The sequence below is a fragment of the Ciconia boyciana genome, chromosome 2, assembly GCF_034638445.1.
Source record: "Ciconia boyciana chromosome 2, ASM3463844v1, whole genome shotgun sequence".
Lineage (NCBI taxonomy): Eukaryota > Metazoa > Chordata > Aves > Ciconiiformes > Ciconiidae > Ciconia > Ciconia boyciana.
The window spans coordinates 21,322,586-21,347,241 of NC_132935.1; the positions used below are offsets into that span (position 1 = coordinate 21,322,586).

Genomic DNA, 24,656 nt, shown 5'->3' on the forward strand with positions numbered 1-24,656 from the left:
CCAGGAGAAATACTCTCCAGCTGTGTGGACATAGTTTAAATGAGTTACACAACATAATGTTTCCAAACTGAAGAATGTGTATAACCACAGGTTAGGTTAGAGTACCCCTGAACATCATGATGCCAGTGGTAGGTAGATAGCCAGACAGAGTTTACTGGAAATCCTGAGGATATGCTAATTTGGGGCCTATCTTTGCAGAGCAACTTCCACACATAAAGTTGGTTCCCACAAAATAAAAATCCCTTCTCTAAAGCCTTTGACATACTTTTCCTTTCCGCAGGAGGACAATGGTATTGGCAATTGCTCTTGCAAGACTGAAATAAGTACACAACATGAATAATACAACACATCAGAAAGTCATTGGTATACATACTGACCTCCGCTATTTCAATGCTGGTGTCTGTTGTAGGTTTAATTAATTGGAGAAAAATTAACACGATAGAGAAAAAGATGAGAGCAGAATACAAGACAACACAGAGACACCACAATAGTTCAGTATTTAAACGCACGGGATCAGCTCTCAAATTAAATTGAAATCAAGAGGAATTCACCTCTTTGTTAGCGATGTCAGTTCACATTAACAACACAGCTTCTTATAAAGCAGCTGAGAAATATCTTCCTCACATACAAATTTTGTCAAAGATGTTCTGATAGGACAGTCACTTTTATCAACTTCATTATTCAGTACATCCAACAGGGATCATCCACTAAAAATAAACTTTGTATGCAAAATTACGATAAAAGTATAAATAAAGAAAGGAACTGAGATACTATATGCCTGATAACTTCCAAAGATCTGGTGACAGAAGACAATTCAGTTTTTGAGTCAGAGTTTTGTAATTTTGTTAAATGTTTTGTGGAGATTATAATTAGCAATATATTATTAGAACTAATTAAAAACTAATTTTACAAGAAAATAAACCTTAAGTCATCCTGTCCTATAGAAAATAGCTTTGTTCCTCATTATATTTCCAAGTAAAGACAGTATTTCTTTTCAGGAAGAGAATTAATGTATCAAACCAAGATTTTCAAAAACTCAATAGTTTTAGGCAGTCTAATTGTAGGAGTTTATAACCTTTAAAAATGATCAATAAAAACTCAAGATTTTCTTGTTCACAATTAACAATCCTCTATGAAAATTAAATTCAAAGTGTACTGCAATTGAAAGAACAAAATACCTGACAACTATGCAATCACTGCCTAACTAAAATATGGTACCAATCTCAAGAATACTTGATGTAATTTCCCAGTTTACACATAGGAGGCTACCATGATGGAAGCCCACGCTGCCTCTTTCCCTCCTGGAAGCAGGAAATCCTTTATTTATTGTAAGTGGTTCAAACAGTCTGTGTAAAGTGAGAAATAGCAGAACACAGTACAGTGGAAAGGCAAAAAACTTCTGTTCCCCAGATGTACCTTTTTTCATAAAAACTCTTGTTTGCAGACATGAAAGCGAATTTCATATTGTCTGTAATATTCCTTATGAGGAATTTTCATTTGCATAGTAATCAAGATATTCAATCTGGGAGAAAAAAAGATGAAGAATGAAATTTCAAGGCTACCAATCAAACACAATTCTTCATTTTGCCATTGCTTTACAATGCTAAGAAAAGATAAAGACACTATCCTGAGAGTAAAAAAATGTTTAGATCAGCCCAGAAGGAGTTCATATGGGGTAATATTAAACAGTGGCAAAAATAACTAACCCATGTGAATATAATGTAATATAATAATTTATTTCACTTAGCAGAATGTCTTTGGTTAACTTGAGTGTTAATATTCTGCAGAGGCAATCAATTAAAAGGAGAAATCCTCAAATGGGAAGTCTGCAATTCCATTACTGTACCCTCAGCAACAGTTACCTCAACCTCATCATACTGACAAAACAACGGATTCTGTACTTACCTAAAAATAAGACCAAAGTTTCCTTTTCCTGAAAAGTTACTCTAAAAATGTACTACATTCGCATCTCATACACAAGGTAACAGCGTCTGGAGTCGGATGCCAATACCACTTCAGGCAGACACAAAATATGCTGTTGAACTTGTTGCTGTGTGAGGCAGCAGTGCCCACAGTTGCAGGAGCACAAGGGACCGGGCAGCCCCTGGTAGCACCCTGACTCAGACGAGCTCACACTGAAGCCTTGCACAACTGGTGCAGGAGCCAATGCCTCAGAAAACCAAGCTGCTTTTTTGAATTATTTGCCACCCCTGATTCCTGCAGGCATGCAAGATGCTGCTTCGTATGTGCTACTTCACAAGAGCAAGCTAGCCTCCCCTCTTCACAATAATTCAGAAGAGGTGAGCTACTTCTCCAGGTACCAGATCAAAGGTGCTCTGCCACTGCACGGGGCAAACGTTTCACTAGGCTGCCATGCGACTGGGGCACAAGTGTTGAAGTCCTTGACTAGCTTATACTAAAAATCTAAAAGCCTAACAACAAGCAAAAAAATCAGGGAGTTCATACAGCAGAGGAATGGTCTATAGCATCTTAGTTCCATGGAGAAATCACACTCTCCTGTGGAAGACCCATAGGTGCAGAAGCTGGTACCTGGCAAGGTGCCTCAGGTGCTGCAATGGCTTCTGCAGCTGCAGGAACTGTGGGGGAAGCAAGGCCATGCTGTCTGCCGACGGATACAGGAGCAGAACTGCACCACCTGATGCTTAAGAGGAGCACCTCAAGAGTGCAGGAAGTAGAGATCATGGATTCAAAAATGTTGATTTTTGAGACATTTGGGGTATGACATTGAATCACGCAGAATAAGAGATAGAGGTTACCTTATATTCAGTATGGACTCCCTAAAATGGCAGAAAACAACTTATCTTACACTGGTGCTTGTTGTCCTGGTGTTATTTTCTGTACCCAGAAGGCAGGAGGAATGCCCTCCAGCACTAGTACAGTGTCTTCTTTGGCAGTCTTGCTGTGACCCATAACACTTTGGGGATACTATTTGCCTGTGCGCTACATGGCCTGTATGCCACACACCTGTCAATTAAAGTATATCAGAGCTGTACAGCAAACAAAAACCAACCAATATAACAGAAAGAGCAATATATCCAGCTCATGTATTTTGTATCACAATACATTCAGAAAATGTAAAATTTTCAGATTGGAGTCACAACAGCTATACTATTTTTTGGAGATGAAAAGCGCAACAACAAAGGTGGAAACTGACCTCTTAGTGCCAAACATGATGGTGTGGGCTTGTTTCACCTTTACGAATGCACTGCTCTGCACAAGGCTGTTTCTGTTGACCTGGATGAGAAGAGAGAGAGAGATTTTTAGACCAAGCAGCTCAGGACCTTGATTTTAATATCCTGAACAATAAGTACGTTAGTAAACATCTTCCAGTGCAACTTCAGAGAATACCTGGCAATTTCATAGAAATACAAAGGTTAGCAAAACAATGTAAAGGTTAACAAAAAAAAAGATAAAGTTAAAAAACCTAAGACCAAACCCTGCTTGTAGGGTTTAAACCTGAGGTTGTTAGAGCAGTTACTCAACAAAAGAGTTAGGTAAAATGCTATCTGGTAGTGTGACACCTGAAAGCCCCGGCCTCTGCAAGGAGAATTCATGTGCCCCAGTGAAATTCAGGTGCTTCAAAGCAACTAAACAAGATCTTCCTGAATTGCCAGCTATATAAATTTACATCTTAACTGCATTTTGATGCTCAATTTGCTGAATGACTACCTTAGTAAATTAGTCATTTTTCCAGAAAGAAACCATTAATGTAAATAAGAAATTTCCTGGAGTGGGTCTGCTGTGGCCCTCAGGAAATATTATTTGAACAACAAGAAATTCCAACCTTTATATAAAAAATACAAATATGAAAATATTATAGGATAACAGAATAATTAGGTTGGGAGGAACTGCCTAGTCCAACCCCCAGCTCAAAGAAGGGATATGTCCAGCTGAGTCTTGAACACCTCCACAACCTCTCTGGGCAACCAGTTCCAGTACTTCACCACCATCATGGTAAAAACATTACTCCTAATACCTTATCAGAATTTTCCATGTTACAACTTGTGTCCACTGCCTCTTATCATATCACTGTATACCTTCGAGAAAAGTCTAGCTCTTTATAGTCCTCTATATCCTCCACTCAGGTACTTGTTGACAGCACTAAGGTCTCCTCTTGGCCATCTCTTCTTAAGGCTGAGTTGATCCAGCTCTCTCGGCCTCACGTCATATGCCATGTGCTACAGCGCCCTGACCACCTCGTTTGGTCTCCATACCTCAACATCCTTCTTGTTCTGGGGAGCCCAAAACTGGACATGGTTCTCCACAGTCAGTCTCACAAATGCCAAAGAGAGGGGAAGGACCTTTCCTTGACCTGCTGGCTACACTCTCACCCATGCAGCCAAGGGATGCAGGTGACCTTCTCTGTTGTAAGGGCACACTGCTGGCTCATGCTCAAATTGCTGTTCACGAGGCCTCTCAGATCCCTTTCTGCAGCACTGCTTCCCAGGTAGTTGGTCTCCAGCCCACCCTTTTACACAGGGTTATTCCATCCCGTGGGCAAGACCTTGCATTTGCTTTTGCTGAACTTGTGAGGTTCCTGTCAGCCCATTTCTCCAACCTGTCTAGGTCCTCCTGAAGAGCAGCACTGCCCTCCAGCACATTGACTGCTGCCTGCAATTTGATGTCATCCACAAACTTGCTGAAACTGCACTGCATCCCCTCACTGACATCATTAATGAAGACACTAAACAGTGCTGGTCCCAGTATTGAACCCAGAGGGACCTCACTAGTTACTAGCTGGGTGTGACATTTGCTGTCTTCCAGTCATCAAGAACCTCCCCTAGTTGCCATGACTTTTCAAAGATGAGAGCGCCGCCTTGCAACAACATCGGTCAGCTTCTTCAACACCCTTGAGCACATCCCATCTGGTCCCATGGACTTGTGTACATCCAAGTGGGCTAAGTGATCCCTAATGCTGTCTTCCTCTACTGCAGGTACTGCTTCACTCTGCTAGGAGGCTCACGCACCTGGGAGGTCTGAGGACAAGTCTCTCCAGCAAAATCCAAGGCAAAAAAGCCACTGAGTACTTCAGCCTTTTTTCCACACGGCCACACTGAGCAATGGGCCCATGCTCCCCTTGCTTTCCCTTTTGCTGCCAAGGTACTTAGAGAAACCTTTCTTGTTGCCCTTCACCTCCTTGGCTAGTTTTGATTCCAGCTGAGCTTTGGCTTTGCCAACTGTATCTCTATGTGCTCCTACATGTCCCGTATTCCTCCCACGTAGCCTGACCCTGCTTCCACAGTCTGTGTCCTTCCTTTCCGTTTTTGACCCCAGTGTGCATTCAGACCCCTCCTTTACACAGACCGCAACCCCTCCTCCTGGCTCGCCCAACTGATCTTATCACCAGTCTCCACTGGTGTGTCCATCTGCTACAGCACTGCAGTCATGAGAGATATCCCGCCATTTACCTGTAATCCCACTGTGGTCACAGCATATGCATGAACTCCTCATTCCTACCGCTTGTTGCCATGCTATGTGCGTTTGGTAAGGTGGAGCAGGAATCTTCCTTCTGTTGCCCAAAGTCATTAGCTTTCCCCCTCCTCTGTCTTGAGAGCCAGCCTCCACTACATGTTCACTCATGGTCTGCATCTGTCCCTCCTTCCTCACTTTGTGTGGCTCAGGCTCTTATATTTGCAACTTGCTGCAAAGACCCCAGGTATCTCCTCCTCACTTTCCTGGTGGTGCATGGTCTGCTCATCTCTTCTGCAGCTCCTTCCCCATGCAAGTCAGCACCTTGCTCAGTGTGCCTGTCCTCAGGAGAGGCCCCCATCGCCCCAACCCCATCTGCAGCCCCACACCAGGCCAGCAGTAGCCTCCCTCGGTGTGCCATCCGGGTCGAGGCCTCCAATGTGCCAAGTCGGTGCCGAGGAACACCCCTGTGGGGTGTTGAGACCATCACTGTACAGCCTCCAAGCCACCCCAGGCAAGCATAAGCAGAGATGCTCTGTGTCCCTGCTGTGCTAATGGCTGCGCAAGGGTGTCGCTGCTGCTCCCCACAACCGTAGCCCTCCCAAAGCAGGAGTCGGCCATTCCCAGCAGCAGCCTGGATGCGAAGGTGCCAGACGCAGCTCCCAGCAGAACTGGAAGCAGACTCAAACTGCTGCACAAACTGGGAAGAGCAACCACAAAGAGCAGTTCGGGCAGTGCTCTGGGTGCCCTGCATGCTCCCAGCCCCACAGACTGCGTCCCTTTTGCAGCCCCTGTTCACAGCACTCCAGTCCTTCACTGCCTAAGGAGCAGCTAAATAGCAACCGGAAAGCGCAGGCAGGTGCCAGCCCCTCCAGCTTGAGGCTTCCCCCACCGGGTCCCTTCCCACGACACTGCAACGGCTTGCGACCTTGGCTCACTTCCCTTGTGAATGCCATCGCACCCGCCCACTGCCCTCACAACACGTAATTTTAATACTACTGAAACCTTTCTGCCCTACTCCCAAATGTTCAATTTAAAGCAAAAAGACATAGCTTACAAAATAAAAAATTCTATCCTAGTTCAGTTGATTTTTTAAATGTAAATGTGCAATCTAAATACAAATGTTTTGTCCATCAGGAAGAAGCTGTGATTACATGATCTTGACTGACAGAGGATTTTTGTCTACAAACTCCCTCCTAAATTTGTAAGATGCTCAAGGGGACTTCACATCTCCATGTCACACCAGATAAAATGACACCAGGTAAAATGTCTTGTTACCTCCAGGCGAGGAAGTGGTATTTTCACAGCGACATACTTCATTATGGGTTTGGGCAGTGACATTTTTGTCTCAATTTACCAGTTGCTCTTAAAGCATTTCCTTTTTTGTTTTGTTTAGGGTTTTTTGTTCTGGTGTGGCTCCTTCACAGCTGCAAAGAGTCGAAGGGAACCTCCCTCTTCCTTTCCATGACCTCATGTTCCAGAATCACAGCCTTGCAGCTGGGCAAGCAGCACAAATATCATCAGCCTGAAGTACATTTTCCTTCCCATGCAATTATTCTCCCTGCCACTCACTAACATCAGTCACCCTACATTGAGAGCATAACAAATGCTTGCTCCAAGTTAGTTGTCTTGATTGGGAATCTCTAAAGCCTCTAAGGAAGCCAAGTGTCCACTCCAATTGAAAATCAATGGATTTGGGGCATGCGCATTCCCTGCATGTCTTGGGAAATCACATTCCAGTTCCCTATTTATGATTGCTAGGCTAACTGGGAGCCTAAGCTATGCCTACACTGTCAGATATGCAGCTCAGAGACGGAACATGGATGAGATTAAGGACTGCAACTCGGTCTCTGCCCCAGTGCACACATTAAGTATCTCAAGCCATTTAGACAGCTGATTATACAATGTAGAGCCTAAATCTGTAAGCACACTATAAAGATCTGAGTCAGGCGTTCCTTTTCTCTTAGAAGTAGCAAGGTTCAAGCTCCTTAATTTAATTTTCAGAAGTATTTAGGCTGTGACCTGGAAGTCCAGGTCCCATATTTGAAAATAACACAGTCACTTATGATCCCAGGAGCATCGGTAGTACTTTAACACTGAAAATTTTAACCCAGTTTATTCAATCATTTGATGATAATCTCTGTTTCCACTAAAGAGCACTATTCACAAGCATTTATTACATTTTAAGCATCTTACATTAGTAGGTAAGACTGCCTTCGTATCTGTAAGAACTTTAACTGAAGGGCTCTAATGCTTTCTGTCTCTTCTTGGATATAAATAATAATGTTAGCAATGACATAAGGTACTGAAGTTTCTCAGAAAACAGGACAAGCTATTTGAGGAAAACCAACAGGTATAAAATTGCTGAGTAGCTGAAGCATCCTCCCTTGAAGGTGACTGGTGCAAAAGTCAGAAGAGCAAGGTGTTGGATACGTTGCTGCCTATCTCAGCAGAAACTTTGCTGGCAGTCACCTTCCTTTTCCTTGAGGCACAACTATATCCTTTTTGGAGAAAAAGACTGATATGGTCACCAAATATATTAAACGAAACATTAATTCGGACTTTGGACATTTTTCCCCTTGCACAGAAAGTTTTTGCACAGAAATGTTTCCCATAGCATTTCACTGGCTTAGCGAGGGTAACTGTGTGCCAGCTATTGCCTTTTGGCTGAACCTCACCCCTCTCTGGTGGAAGGTACCGTCCTCAGGGCAAAGTGGCAGAACAGCCTGGGAGAACCGACCTCGCTCTCTTCTGGACAGCCACATTAAACTGCTAAGAAAGGCTGTTTAAAGTAAGCAGACTCACTTCGCACTGGAGCAGATGAGAAATAACATTTATCTCCTTGGAGATAAATTCTGAAGGCTATGACTTCCAAAATGAGAAACTTCTTAGTAGCAATAGTGATTTCTAAAATGATGTCTTCAAGATGCCATTTTATACAGTAAAACTGGCACAAAAATTCAGTAAACCTTTTCATTTACACCAGGTATATTTAAACATAATACAGTGAGATGCACACTGACTGCTCAAACCCATGCAAATCTGAGCACAACTGTCAAGAATAAAAATATTTTGTTAAGAAATGATTGTATTATAGTGATAAATATGGCACAAAATGTTCATACAGAATTACAAAAGAAGATCTTTATCAATGACCTGGAGGAGGCAATGGACTGCACTGTCATCAAGTTTGCAGATGGGCCCAATTAGGGGAGACCAGTTGACACACTTAAGGGCAGGGCTGTCATCCAGGGAGACTTGGACAGGCTGGAGGGATGAGCTGACAGGGACCTTATGAAATTCAGGAAGGACAAATACAAAGTCCTGTACTTGGGAAGGAAGAAACTCTTGCAGTGCATAGGCTGGGCACTGCCTGGCTGGAAGGGCCCTGGGGACAGCAAGCGGAGCACGAGCCAGCAGCGTGCCCCGGTGCAGAGATGGCAAACAGCATCCCAGACTTCATTAGCAGAAGTATGGCCAGCAGATAGAGGGACGGGATCATCCCCCTTTATTCAAAAATCATCAGAGCATTCCTGAAATACTGCATCCCGATCTGCAGCTTGCCCTCCATGCAAGAAGGACACTGATAAACGGGAGTTCAGCGTAAGGCCCCCAGGCTGGTCAGGCTTGAGCTCTTGCCCTGTAAGGAGAGGCTGGAGGAGCTGGGCTGCTCCAGCATGGAGAAGGGGTGGCTTCAGGGGACCTAATGGCTTCTTCCAGTACCAGCAGGGAGGTTATCAAGAAGATGGAGCCACCCTCTTCACAGTGATGCATGGTGGGGGGATGACAGACAGTAGGTGTGAACTGACATAAGAGGCTTTGACTGGATATAAAAGAGGTGCTTTTTACCATGATCACAGTAGAGCAGTTGACCAATGTTGCCCAGAGAAGTTGTGCAGTCTCCCTCCTTCAAGTTTCTCAAAACCTGTCTGAGTAAAGCCCTGAGAAACCTGGACTGGTCTCACAGCTGAACGTGCTTTGAGCAGGAGGATGGACTAGAGCCCTTCTGAGGTCCCCTCCAACTTGAGTTATCCTGTGATCCTATAAGTCTATGTATAAAAAAGGAAAAAAATGGAAGGGGATGTGAAATTATGGTTGAAGCTGGGGTAATTAAAATATAATGCTGGTACAAGTATGATGACAGAATGACTACAGATGATTTTTTTGTTTTAAGGAAATAGCAAGAAGAGAACACTTTAAAATTTCTGTTCTGAAAGGTTAGAAAAACAAATTCTATTAAATTCCTCTCAGAAGAGGTAGATTCAGTATATTTATATACAGGACTAAAAGCAGCAAACAGGAACAAAATATATCAAAATATAAACCTGACTTAGTTGAGTTGCAAGATACTGAAAGCTAGGAGGGAGCAATAAGCAGATGAGGCAAGACCTGAGAAATGAAACACTACTATGCACAGTAAGCCTTGAAAAGTAAGAACAGAACAAAATATCTTCCATAGGCAATGGGAAATACTGAGTCACAAAACAGCAACCAAATCCAAAGATTTTGAGAATTGTTACCTTTGAAATAAAAAGAACTATACATAGAATTTTACCAGTTCAAAAGAAATAACCCTCTTTTGAAAAGGAAAGGGAGTGACTCCAGTACGCATAGCATTGGGGACACCTGGAATATATAAGAAGTTTATCAGCACCACAACTATTCCACAATTTTTTTGCAGAAGCAAGCAAGTGAAGAAGAAAAATATAAAAAATAGAAATAAGAGAGAACTCTAGTTCAGTACTTAGGCAAGTAACAATGAACATGGATTTACACAGAACAGGTCATGCTTACTTAAGTTACAGTATGATGAAGTGACAGGGAGAGTTAATGGGGATGAAACAATTTTTGCACTTCAGGAAAGCTTTGATATACTGCCACATTAAAGACAATATGTGATGGCTTTTGATATAAGTATTATGGTTGCAGTAAAATGGAAAGGAAAATTCTAAGAAAGACTTGGCAGGCAGTTAATTCAGGCTATCTCTGGAAAAAGACTGCTGAGAAACAAATCAATAGACAAGCAAAGCATAAGTTCACTAGAAATATTCCTAATTCCATCCTTCCCACAAAGCAATCACTCAGTGGAAACAAAATTTCTCCATTTACCAACACCAGTTACTGCCGTACTTCACTAATCATAATCACTTTAAAAAAAGAAACCATCAAACCAAATGTTACTAATAATGTAAAAGCATCTAAGGCTCTTAAACATTATTCAGACTTCACAAGTATGTCGCGAAGTGCCCATACAACAAATACGTTGCTCTAAGTTCTTTATACTCGCAGCCCAAAGGCAGGGCCTCTGCGTTGATGGGCCACTCCAAAAGATTGCAGTACTACCCAAACGCTTTCCTGTACTCAGCTAAATCACCCACTAAACCACATTACATTTATGTCGCTAAACTGTACTTTCATACATTGGAGGCCTTTTGAGGAATTCCACCCAATGCCATCAGAGATTAAAAACATGTGATCTTGGTATTCAGTGTGTCTCAACGATACAGCATTACACCTAAATACCATACCTTATTAAAAGTTACTGACTTGCTGGCGCTTAGAAAAAACCATTCTGATAAACTCACCAATACCCTTAGAGATACCAAAAGATGAAAAAAAACACAGAAGAAAAGGATAAGATCACCTACAGATGCTCAGCAGAACATTTTTGGTAGGTCAGTGCTTTTCTCCTGCCCTCTGTCTTGAAAACGTTGGCTGTCTCCTGTAGATGTCTGCCCTCTTCCATACTTGAGGAACTGCAGACTATTTTGATCTAACAGTCTGAACTGCTCAGGGTAAAAGGAGCCAAGTGATATGCTTGGCTCAGAGACATATAAAGCAAGAAAATCTCACCCGAATTTTCAAGTACTTTACACAGCAGTGTAAAAAAACTAAGGCACAAAGCAATGTGAGAAATGGTTTTACAGCAAGTAGCCCTTTGCAGTATAATAGGATACTTACGTAGGATGACAACATCTTCCCAGAAGCTATGCTTCAAAAAAACCAAGCTATGCCTAGTCAAAGACACTAGGATCATACAGGGTTAACCAGAAGAAATGTAATGGCCTGTGGATACAGTGAGACTGATTACTTCTGGCCTTAAGTTCTGTGAAACTCTGCCTCAGATCAATGTTTCAGCCTTTTTAGTATATTGCACAACCAACCATTTCAAAATGAAAAGAAAGAATTTCTTCAAACCTTTATGAAACACGCAACACATTTATGGTCTATATAATCTAGCTTGATTTTTTTCTGTTTTGTTTAATTAACGTAACACTTGAAGGAACTATACCTTAAAATTCAAATTAACAATTAAGGGTTTAGTTAGGCAGCTTTTGGAGCTAACTGGTTAGTGGCTTCTTAAGCAACTAAATGATAAATAAAAATAAATGAGCCAATAAAATGAAGTCCTACTCAAATAGAGAAAAACATAGTTACTAATGTAAAGACTGATTTATCTGAAATGTAAATGAAATCTTTAACAGCAATTCTTATGCAGTGAAATAAACCCAACTGCCATCTGTTGTTGATCAAAGGTCAGTTCAGTGTCAAGAATTTAATAAATTATTCATTTTGCCTACTGTAAATCATGAGGGCAGCCAACATTATGGCCATTCAGAAGTATTAATTCTGTATTTTTTCTTTAATATTTTTTTTTCTGGTATCTGAAGGGAAACTATTTTAGAAATACAGACATTAACTTAATATATTTGACTATGGTGATTATTTCATCTGTCAGCAGTCTTTTACAGCAACCACATAGTTGCCAAAGATCTAATACTATTGTCTGTTATGATTACATTTGTAATCCTGTTAATTTAATCTTCTTACACTTCCAGTTTTTTCTTTACAAATTAATTACATTATGACTGCTGTATGCTTTTCATTTGAATCATACAGTTTCCATGACAGATGTTTTCCTCTTCCAAAATGAAGTTAAATGTTTCTGGTTTTAAGACAACAACAACAAAAAAGAATTACCAGTTTGCCTCCTCATCCCGGTGACAGATCGGGTGACCTCATCTGATAATTCCTCTTTCATCCTTTGTTTTAAACTCTCGTCTTTCATTCTTTAAAATAATACGATCACCAAAGCCTCACGATGTCCTTCATTTCCATTTGGTTTCTTTTGTTTCTCTTCCTTTCCTACATTGTACAATACCATATCTGTACCTTTCTCGTGTCATAGCTAAGTGCAGCTTTTGCCACAAAATCCCCATAGTACATACAACGCAGAGATGTAGGTGTGCTCTATTGCTCATTCCCTGTTAGATCATCCACCTTTGCCTGTAGGTAATTCAAGGCAAATCCTAACTACTGTAGCAGGAGAGAAAAAATTTCTTTAGCATGCTCTTTGTGAGCATGCTAAAGAAATGTATTGATTTTTAAATAAGACAGATAAAAACAAACAACCATTTGCCCTGGGTATTTTGCCCTCCTTCACCTTCACGGCAGCACACACAGCTTCCTCTCCTATGATTTCAGGATAAAGGGACATTCCTTTACATCCTTTAGATCATCTTAAAATCTAAGTTCCCTGGAAATCTAAGGCGGGAAAAAAAAAGACTGCTTCTCCTTCTCTAGTCACAATTGCTGGACTATCAATTATTTATTATTAATTAAGTAGTGAATGTGCCTATGAACAGAAAACAGCATGCATACAGAGAAGACTCACAGGGAGTAACCAGGACTGATCAGGATTTCATTATTTTTCTTTATTTACAAAGAGTCATAAAGCCTGCTGAAGTTTGTGGGAAAAAAAAAAGCCAAAAATAATAGTAGGCTAAAAAAATAGGCTAAAAACCCTTTCCAAAAGCTCACCTGAAGTCAATTAACATTAATGATAAAACTAAATCTGCTGAGCCATAAATGGTAGATGCAATGGTTCATTTACAGCTGCTATGAGACGTGAAGTTCGTACTATTTATCCACCCCTCTCCTCTCTGGGAAAATCAAGAATATCCCAAGTAGACACAAAAGGATCATGAACTTAATGTTCCTCAAAGCTGAAGAAACCAACATCACTTGCAGCAGGCGGGCTGCTGCTTTCAGACATAGCTCGATGACAAATTTCCTCCAGTAGCAAGTGAGGTCTTATTCTCTTCAGGCTCCCCCTGGTTTTTAACTCCTATCCTTCAGTTTGCTGTCCCTTTAGTTGTAAAAATATAATGTCATATAGGACTACATTAAACCAGACCGCTGAAATTAATCAGATTAATATCCCCCCTCAAAAAAAAAAAAAAAAAAAAATCTTTAAAAGTTGTATTTACTTTAGAAAAAATTTAATAACTCAGATAATTTCAGTGATGTAGTTTACAATGCAGGATGCATTGGCACAAGGAGAACATCTGCAAACTCTGGAATAGTAGTTTCATAAGCAGACTTTAAAGTCAAAGACAACATCCAGGTCACAACTTCTCAAATGATCATTAAAGTTTAAAACCTTTAAGAAATGTCTGTACCCTCTGTAAAATCAGTTCTAAAGGGCATTCTAAAGACAGGTCTTAATCTGCACAGAAAAGAAGTAATCTCTCAGATTGTATACCCCACATATATACTAAATGTAAAATCAAAAGTGTGTTGGCCTTGGCTAGCTGCAAGGTGCCCACCAGCTGCTCTCTTACTCCCCCCCCTCAACAGGACAAGGGGAGAAAATAAGATGGAAAAGCTCATGGGTCAAGACAAGGACAGGGAGATCGCTCACCAGTCACCAGCACAGGCAAAACAGACTTGACTTGGGGAAATTAATTTAATTTTATTGCCAATGAATTGTGACAGAGTAGGATAGTAGGAAATACAAGCACATCTAAAACCACTTTCTCCCACCCCTCCCTTCTCCCCAGGCTCAACTTCACTCCTAACTTCTACCTCCCCTCTCAGGCAGCACAGGGGGATGGGGAATGGGGGTTGCGGTCACCCCATAATGCTTTGTCTCCTTCCTCCTCATGCTGTTCCCCTGCTCCAGCGTGGGGTCCCTCACACGGGATCCAGTCCTTCACGAACTGCTCCAATGTGGGTCCTTCCCACGGGCTGCAGCTCTTCAAGAACTGCTCCAGCATGGGTCCTTTACATGAGGTACAGTCCTTCAGGAATGGACTGCTCCAGCATGGGTCCCCCGCAGGGTCACAGGTCCTGCCAGAAGACCTGCTCCAGCGTGGGCTCCCCTCCATGGGCCACAGCACCCGTCAGGAGCCTGCTCCTGCGTGGGCTCTCTATGGGCTGCAGCTTCCTTCAGAGCACGTTCACCGGCTGTGGCGTGGGCTCCTCCACAGCCTGCAGGTGGATATCTGCTCCACCGTGGTCCTCCATGGGCTGCAGGGGGACAACTTGCTTCCCTGTGGTCTTCTCCATGGGCTGCAGGGGAATCTCTGCTCTGGCACCTGGAGCACCTCCTCCCCCTCCTTCTTCACTGATCTTGGTGTCTGCAGACTTGTTCCTCTCTTTTTTTTTTTCTCATTCCTCTCTCACAGCTGCCACACAGCTTTTTTTACCCTTTCTTAAATATGTTATCACAGAGGTACCACCAGTGTCACTGATGGGCTCAGCTTTGGCCAGCAGTGGGTCCGTCTTGGAATGTCTGGAACTAGCTCTGTCAGACATGGGGACACCTCCTGATGCCTTCTCACAGAAGCCACCGCTGCAGCCCCTCCACTACCAAAACCTTGCCACGTAAACTCAATACAACAGTCTCACTTCTGTCTGATTACAAGCCATTTGAGAAACTGTGTATCAGATTTCTATCTATCATTTGCTAATGCTGCAGACAAAATATAACATAGTTATGTAATTCACAGCAGCAGAGGGAGGACTGCAGGAATCATAAGTAATTCCACAGAAACAGAGATGTAGAGATAAAACAATTCCTGAGTCCAAAGCAGATTAACTGCTATCTTTCCTGTACTCTTTTGCACTATTATGAAATGTAGTGGTACTGTAAGCTCAGTTCAGTATTTCACAAGCATTGTATTTTTTGACAGATAAAAGCCCTCTCTCCTCAGAATAAAATAATGTCAGCTAAATGCAATCAATGGCAGGGAACAGAATTATACAGACCTGAGTCTCTAGTCAGCCAAAACAAAGATAGAAACCTTTGGAGGATGAAGAAATGGAGATGAGCTTTGGCTGCAGTTATCTGGAGTAATTCAAAAGGGAGTAGAGTGAGTACGACCCGGATGGACAAAGCAGAATATGTCAAGCACACGAGTTCATTAGCTATCGTCATAAAAAAAGGCATTACAATTTTTTTTGTACCTGATTACAGATGCTATAGACAACAACAGTAGTAGATTCATCTTAAAAATATATGGAGGATTCTATTTTTCACACTTTGACTTTTAAACTAATGCTATGATAATGATTTTCATTTTAACTACAGGTCCAGTGATAATTACTTATAGCTAAAATTAAATAAAATATGTCACTTAACTGTACAAAAGGATATAAAATAGTAACTTCAATAAATCAATTTCTTGTTAAATAGGCACTCAAGCACTTTCACTTAACCTAGTCTGTGATATTCAAAAGGAGGAAAATAAAGAGAATGACATTTACTCTATACGATGTGAAGGGTATTTATGCTTAGTCATTAGCTGGTTGAAGAATATATCCCAAGACAGGATAATGCAGATTTTCCTGACTGTATTACAAATGCTTCTTCTCAGACAGTTCACTTACTAAAAGCCTCCCCTAATCTACTGGCATGTCTACCTATTTATTCCTATATCATCAACACCAAAAAATCCCTTTCATTCATAATCGCAATGGTTGTCCCACTGCCATTCATTTAATTACATTAATGATTTTTATCCTATCTTTTGAAAGCTGTAGTACAGAAATGGCAATATAAAATATTTACAATACCTTCTTTTCCTTTCACAATTTATATATATCCAGTTTTGCTGTTTTCCACTTCTGCTGCTTTTCAAGAAGAAAGCTGACTATACAGTGAAGTTCTCAGCTGGACTCGGATCTAAGAGTGCTGCAGACTATAGACTGTGCCACTCTCAAACCTTTTGGGCCAGATCTGTAAGAACTGGTGAACAGGTTTTTTAGATCAAAGGTTACACTTCCAGTTTTGTAAATAACTGAAGTATTCCACTTCTTGGCACTATGCAGCCTTCATCCCACCAAGCACAGCTGAAGCTAAGGTGGATTTATCGTAACAGAAAAGGCTCATACATGACTGTGGCCCCTAAAGGTAATTCTTCATTAATTTCTCTACCCCGGTCCTATTCTGAAGAACGCCAGCTGCAGTCACATTGTGACTTGCCACTTCTAAAGACCAACAGACCAAGTCCTACTGTCTTCCTTTCCAAGCAGAACTGAATACATGGTAAGTTGGGAAGTTACAAAATTAACTCTCATAGAAGAAACAATTCTTAGAAGACACATTAAATTATTTTACAAAGTCAGCAAAAACTAAAGGGAAGAAGAGAGGATTACCCCAAAACTACAAACAACCAAGGATATTGTGCTCAACTATGTTAAGGCTGTGTTTGGCAGACAGGTGGAACAAAGAATCAGTGGATCACAGGGGGGTCAGAAATTCAGTGAACACAGAAGAGGGCTAAAAGGCTAAAAGTGATCAGGAGACTACTTACTTTAGACTCTTTGCCCAAAGCAAAATGAGATGTATTTAAGCCATTTCTAGTATATATTGGCCTAACTATAACCTGTTCTTAAAAACCTCAAAGGATGGAGGTTGTACAATCTGAAATACGGTCTTGCTATTCTAACCATCAGAAATTTGTTCCTGAAAATAATATTCTTTGCCACAACTCAAGCTCTTTATCGTTACTTTCCCAGCAGACACAGAGAACAATTCTTTACCCTCTTTCTCACAAAGCATTTCACATATTTGAGTGCTGTTCTCATGTCTCCCCAGTGTGTCTCTCTTTTAGGTCAAACACCCCCTTAGAATTCAATTTTTCCTAGAGGTCATGTTTTCTAGACTTCTGATTGTCTGTCTTCGTGGTTTAAAATGTGGATGCCCAAAACTGGAGACAGTATTCCATGCAGAACTGAGTAAAATAGGAATTATTTATTATCTTACATATGGCAACCCTGGTTCTATATCCCAGTTTGATATTTCCTTTTTTCTTCCTCAGCAGTCTACATCAGTAGCTAACATTCAGTTTGCTGTTCTTCTCTCGTTTTTTTTCCCCAGCGTTCCTACACAGCTAACCATTCCCTGTCTTGTGTTTTGTAAATTCTGGAAACTCAACAATATATCACACTTCTCAGAAAGAATTTATTAATGTGTTTTGTGATTGCTTCAGCCAGTTTCCTATATATTTTAGTGTGAAAATCATTAAGTTCATACAATTTATGGTTTGACTAGTAAATAAAAATAATAAAATACCTAGTCCATCAATCATCTGTGGGGTCAAAGGGTCTTTGACATTAAAGCTAGAACAGGTAGTCTGAATGCAGCATGTTTTACCACCATCACCATGCTCACTGTCATGTAGAAGTACAGGAAATACTGCAATGCTGTTATACCTTTGCTGCCCTCAGGCTAAGAGCTGGTAAGAATAAACCAAGTTAGAGAGAGAATAAGAGATTGAGATGATTTTCCCGTCTCTTACAGCTTCAGGTAAGCTCTGAAAATCACCTAGAATGCAAGATGTTCCTGCTTATGTTCTTGACATGTCTCCTTTTCTTTTGTCTCTTAATTCTTCTAGCCTTCAGTGTACTTCCCCCGCCCCGCCTTCCTCCCAAAAAAGAAAAAAGGAAAAAATGTCAGACCTAGGCTGCCAGAACCTCACGCTCTGCAACAGCAATGTAGCCTTTGACCAGAAAGGCAGCTAAAAGCAAGTCTTGCACAGTCCTGAGCTGATACAGGTTTGCCAAGTCTCTGAACAGGTACCTATGTCATACTTATCTTTCTCGAGCAGCTCTGTATGCGTCAGTACAAGGAACAGATGATGCATTTAATTTCTCACTGTTCCCTTCCTTCCCTATTTTTGTGCATTCATCTCATTTTTTTTCTTCACAGACAGGATCTGACTCACACAGTAGCGAGAAAAGTAACCACTTCAACCTGTCCCAATGAACTTTCTCTCATTTCCCCAAAAGGACAGTTAACAAAGGTAGTTACAAAAAAACCTTCCCTATAGCTTAAAAAGGTGGGAGAACAGAATTGCTAACGTGAAAGTTTGTGTTAATAACAAGTTAGAAGAAAATTTAGTAGAACAGAACAGAATAGTTCCAACTGGAAGGGACCTACAACGATAATCTGGTCCAACTGCCTGACCACTTCAGGGCTGACCAAAAGCTAAAGCATGTTGTTACGGGCATTGTCCAAACGCCTCTTAAACACTGACAGGCTTGGGGCATCGACCATCTCTCTAGGAAGCCTGTCCAGTGTTTGACCTCCCTCTCGGTAAAGAAATGCTTCCTAATGTCCAGCCTGAACCTCCCCAGTGGAACTTTGAACCATTCCCACATGTTCTGTCTCTGGATACCAGGGAGAAGAGATCAGCACCTCCCTCTCCACTTCCCCTCCTCAGGAAGCTGTAGAGAGCAACGAGGTCACCCCTCAGCCTCCTTTTCTCCAAACTAGACAAGCCCAAAGTCCTTCACAGGACATGCCTTCCAGCCCTTCACCAGCTGTGTTGCCCTCCTCTGGAGGCGTTCAAGGACCTCCACATCCTTCTTAACTTGTGGGGCCCAGAACTGCACACAGTGCTCAAGGTGAGGCCACACCAACACTGAATACGGCGGGACGGTCACCTCTCTTGACCGGCTGGTTATGCTGTGCTCGACGCACCCCGGGGTGCAGTTTGCCCTGTGGGCTGCCAGGGCACGCTGCTGACTCACGCTGAGCCTGCTGCCCACCAGCACCCCCAGACCCCGTTCTGCAGGGCTGCTCTCCAGCCACTCCTCTCCCAGTTTATTCTTGTGCCTGGCGTGACTCCGTCCCAGGTGCAGGATCCAGCATTTGTTCTTGTTAAATTTGTGATTAGTGAGATTGCAGATTAGACACCATGAGTTAAATCTGAGTATTAATATTATCCCTTTCAGTATATAAAAACACCTCTCAGACCATATATGCTGTTGGAATGAACAGCCCATAGGGCTACTCATATCAAATAATTTATTAATAAAAAATAAGGAAATTATTTTGGTATTTGAAACTAGTTCCAAGAAAATTACACATGATATCTAACTCCTCCCAGCAGAAAGCTAAACGTGGGAATTACAGATCTTAATATAAACACTTGAGCCTGTCTACTGCTTAAATGAAGGTTCCTTGATTCACCAAAGATGGTATACCTATTGCTGGAACAGGTTTATAGCACCACAGAAAAGAGATTACAAAAGGTCTAATCAATGCAAAGATGCTAAAGGAAGTTTTAGTTTATTTTAATTTTAATAGTCCATAATTTGTTGAAATCACTTCAGAAGTGTCAAGTTTCTTTTCAGAATTTTTCACATCAAAAAAGAGCAGGGAAGGAGCTTTGCATGTGGTTATTTTACTAGCCAAAATCTGACAAGGAAATTGATCCTCTTCTGAGACACAATACAAGAGTTGGAGAGATGTCTTTTGGCAGCTATTGGTACGATATGTCACCAAATCTCTGCAGGGAAAAAAAAATGGTTTTGCCAAAGGTACAAGATTTATGGTCTGAATGAAAGGGAAAAACAACCAACCAACCAACCCACCCACCAAAAAAAGACCACCTCATTTTAACTGTTTGGAAGGGTTTCGTAGTATCTCTTGGGTGGCCTTGGTGGGGGGAAAATGGAGAGTCAATCATGGGATTCATAGGTTACTACTACAAACACACATCATCCTCCCTGCAGTACGTGCCATTATCTCGATGTCCAGTAGAAACAACCAAAGGATCTCCAGAACCAAAAATTTTCCTTTGAGATGCAAATTACCATATCTGAAGTTCAAAGCTGTAATACCAACATGTTGCCTGTAGGACAGGTACAGAGAAACATAACATGCATTGGTACCAAATTGTGTAAACTGACAGAAGCGCAGTGATCTGCTGGAGACTCAGAAACTTCATTTTGTAAGGGAAGAATAAAATCTCCAAGAAAGTACTAGGTGAATCAGGCTTACTGAGATGCCTTATTACTTGTTAAATCAAACACATACTTAACAGCCTATAGCTCATAGTGCTGAGTTGTAACAACATCTCTGAGTAGTGCATTTGCCCTGTGTCATAAGAATGAACAACTGCCCCCCCCCCCCTTTTTTTTCTTTTCGCTATTGTCATTCTATTGGAGTTTGGTTTTTTGGAGTTCACTAGTGGGCTTACATGTAAGAGGAAAACAAAATAGCAAAGCTAGATTACTACGTGCTTATCTTCAGTTTAGCTCTCAAAATCTTAACTGTGACAGAAGGGTACATTATCAACATTGAAATACAAATTTCCAGGAGAAGAAACTATAAGCTTTCGATTTCACCTTATTTATTTAATGTTCTCTTCAGAAAGCTCTTTCTCACCTCAAAACCATGTAAAACCAATCGCTCCTCTCAAAATATTTGGAATGGAATCATTGAGATGCACCTATTCAAAACTATCAAGTTACACATTTTTTGCATGAGTCATTAGTCATAGGCTTGCATTTCCTCAAGTGCTGGTAACTCATGAATCCCAATCACAGCACACAAGCTTGGAAGAGAGTCCTCTGGCTTCCAGATATGCCAAATACAGATGATTGTTTTGCAGGGTTTTGGAGAGGGCTGCTCAGATGCTAGCTAGCCCTACTGAAGACCAGGTCACTGGCTGCCAAACTAGCTTCAAGCATACGACTTGCAACTTCTTTTTTCTGGGACATTTTTCAGGGAGAGGATATCACAAGAGGTCAGGCTCTCGTATCTATTGGCTCTGGTGCATCCTTGGGACTCTAAAGGACAGCTACTAAAACAACTGAAAAATAATTCTTGTCAAGGATAATGAAGGTATTTCAGGTTTTGCAACCAGAAAAAGCCTTTATTTTGGGTAATATGGGAAACTGATTAGAGCTGGTTAGGAATATAGATAAAGCTAATGAATTTGGGGTACAATCTCCTGGAGTGGGACACATTCATCTGGTGAGACAGCTTCAAAGGACTCAGTTGAGAGTATCTCCTAAAAAAGGGCAAAAAAACCACACTGGGAGCTGGGCCCAGGAAATCGCGTTTGTAGAGATTCGATAGTCTTCAGCAAGCAAGAATACCAGGCAACATGCAGGCAACCTGCAAATCCTGGCAAATCTAATTTAAAAGCTGAGACAATTACTCAATGTGCACAAGTGAAACTGTTCATGCATCTCTTTCTTGGCCTTACTGCACATTATTCTAAATCAAAATTGCTTACAACTATTTAAGAATCTTTGGAAAACACCACTTTTTCGAGGTTCTGGATACAGGAATGTTCTGTTCTGACAACAGCATGCAGCCACTATCCTGTAAGAGCCTGCAACTTCAATAAAGTCAGTCTTAAATACAGGTTTTGAGAAAGACGCAAGCAATCAATAGGCCACCCTGCTTGCCTTTAACACTCTGAGGAATTAAATATGTCTGTAGCATAGCAGAATCTGAACAATTCAGAAACAATGCAGAAGATGGAAGCAGGCAAAACCTTAGTGTAGCTTTGTTGCAACAAAAACCTAGCACATCAACACTAAAGACCAGAAAATTACTGCTGTAGGATAATCAAACTGACCCTAGGATTTTTCCACCCTCAATTTCCATTCTCCTTCTGTTGAGAAACACAATGTTATAGTGGTGTTCTTTTCCTCAGAAAAAAAAAAAAATATTAAAAAATCCAGCATTTGAAAACTAGAGAATGCAACAACAGCAGAAGAACTTTGCAAAATCTTTATAATCAGAATGCTACAGTTTGTGTCACAAAGTTTTCAAGACACCAGGAAAAACAGCAAACCAAAAACTAAATGTAAAATAAATAAAAATCAAGCATCAGACAACTAAAACAGAAAAAAAATTACCTTTAGAAATACTGTAAAATTCCAAATTCATCAAGAAATGATAAAACTACTGCTGCAATTACCTAAATACATGAAAAGAATATTCCTACAAGAAGCTAAATACAGCATTCTTGGGTTTATTTTGCTTGAGAGAAGAAATCAGTCTGATCAATGAGAAGTCTTGATCAGCTTGAATTTATGAACAGCTTGGAGCAACCATACACAAGTCAGATACTAAAATACATTTTTTGAAGCGGGGGGGGGGATATAAATAAATAAATTCACCAAGCTATGTAGAGAATAATAAATAAACGTTTTTCCTCCACTCGTCCTACCTTGCAAACAGTTTCTTCTTACCTGTTAGCAAAATGAATTGTGTTAGTTGGTTACTTTGTACACAAGAATAAAGTGTAACACTTTTCCTTTTTTAAAGATTTTTTTATTTATTTCACCAGCTAAGAGTAAGTAACAAAACTGAGAATCAATTTATTATTAAGATCTTTCATGTAGGTCTCCTGGGAGGCACAGTCAGCAACTCAGAAGTGAAGTCAGGAAGGATGTCATTGCCCTTGGGTAGCCAACATTCATCACAGCGGGCAGCCTTTATTGTCCACCATGCTATAATAGTTTCTCAGTAGGGAAGGCAGCACGTAGTGGCATGATGACGTGCAAGATTATGCCTAAAAACACAAAACTCTGGTTTAGAGAGAGCTGGTTAGGAGTGTTTACAGTGGCAGTGGAAGGGAAGAAAGGCAGAATGACTTGGTTCTCTTTTTAGTCTTGAACACTGGTAAACATTTTTCATTCTGTATCATGTTCAGGAAACGAAAAGAAGTTTCTTTCCATCATGTGTTTTTTTATTTGGTCATTACTTGCTTACCTCTCTTCTACTGAACTCTGCCATTTATGACATCTCATTTCCCCAAAACAGGAACTGGATACACCCAGAAAACACCTAGGTCTTTAACACATTGCAAACTGTTTCCCGGTTCTTTATAAGATAGGCAGATTAATCATCACTGTCACTGAATTTCTATTTTACTTACTTAAAATGGCCGGAGAAGCTAAACTAGAGTCAATCATAGTCATTAGAGTTAGTTGAGAAAAAAAGACAATGAAAAGGTTTACAGCCAACAATTTTATACAGAAAAATGGGTCATTCAGATCCAAAGCTTTTCTATGAATAGTGAGCAGCAGTAGAGTATGTTAAGTCAAATTGGAACTGACTGCAAATTTTCCATCAGAGACACTAAGGTGCTGTGTGTGTCTGCACACACACGTGTGTGTGTGAAAAAGGTAGTGGTTTGCAAGATGGTTGTTTCCCTGTTTCTCATTAAATCTCTTTCAGATTACCTTGAATCAGATTTTGAAACTCAATTTACAGATTTGCTCCTAATTTTTAAAGTAGTTCCACTCACTTGGATGGACTCGGTTGTTATTTAGTGTGAATTAAAATAGCAGCAGTTGGCATTCTACCACACTGAGTAAGGACAGATTCAGTGAAGGACTAAAACACCTGAAGGCAAGATCCAAAATATCTTCTTTGATGGTTTCACATCCAGAAGTCCCAGTCAGCTCTTCTGGTGAAGCAAGGCTACACTGCTGTCAGGAATGCAAGAGACATGAAGCCAAGACAGCAAGCAGGTGGTAGAGAGACCCTTCAGTTTCCTATAGAGCTACTCAGTTATGCTTCACAGAGTATCTGTCCACTAATTGCAAGAAGCAATATGCCAGGACATGATGTGCTGTATGCCACCTTCACAGTGGTGAAATGCTCCCCAGTATCAGGGCCTAGTCTTTTTCTTTGGGAAGACGCAGGAGTCCATAAAGTGTAAAGAAATACAGCAGCTCCTGTAAGACTCTGGGAAACTTCGCAAATCAATGAATATAAAATTCAACTAAAACCTGTTCAGATAAAGATGTTACCTAGTCATATGCTGTTTAGTCAGCTTCAGGTATACTTTTGTTCAGAAAAAAGCAAGTTTAAATGGATTACTTCTCTATTGGTGGTGGGAATTGGCTGCAGCCAGCACTTCTGAATAATGCACAGACTAGCTACTTGTTTCTGGATTTGACATTTTCAAATCATGAGGTGAAAAGGTCATGTAAAAGGAAAATGAGTTGCTACAGAGCAGTAGTTAACATCCACAGCCGCCATTACACTCTCACTCTGCAGCTACAATACATGGATCAAGTGCCAATACCCTGAGTGGGCATGAAATACGAAAAGCCCTCCAGGCACCCAACTCCCCGTACACAATGCAACAGGAATACCATCACTGCACTGACAGACTGAA

General features: G+C 41.1%; 1 protein-coding gene across 7 annotated transcripts in view; it reads right to left on the minus strand.

The window, feature by feature from the left end:
- OXR1 (oxidation resistance 1) overlaps positions 1 to 24,656 on the minus strand; it is a 355,322-nt gene that overhangs the window by 251,842 nt on the left and 78,824 nt on the right. For 5 of the 7 annotated variants that reach the window (XM_072852037.1, XM_072852038.1, XM_072852039.1 and 2 more), the window contains one exon: positions 3,176 to 3,255. In XM_072852037.1, coding sequence (XP_072708138.1) covers positions 3,176 to 3,255 — 80 coding nt within the window. Of the gene's footprint in view, positions 1 to 3,175; positions 3,256 to 9,279; positions 9,480 to 11,391; positions 11,422 to 24,656 lie in introns of those variants that run through there. The other 2 variants (XM_072852040.1, XM_072852041.1) reach the window with 2 other exon arrangements.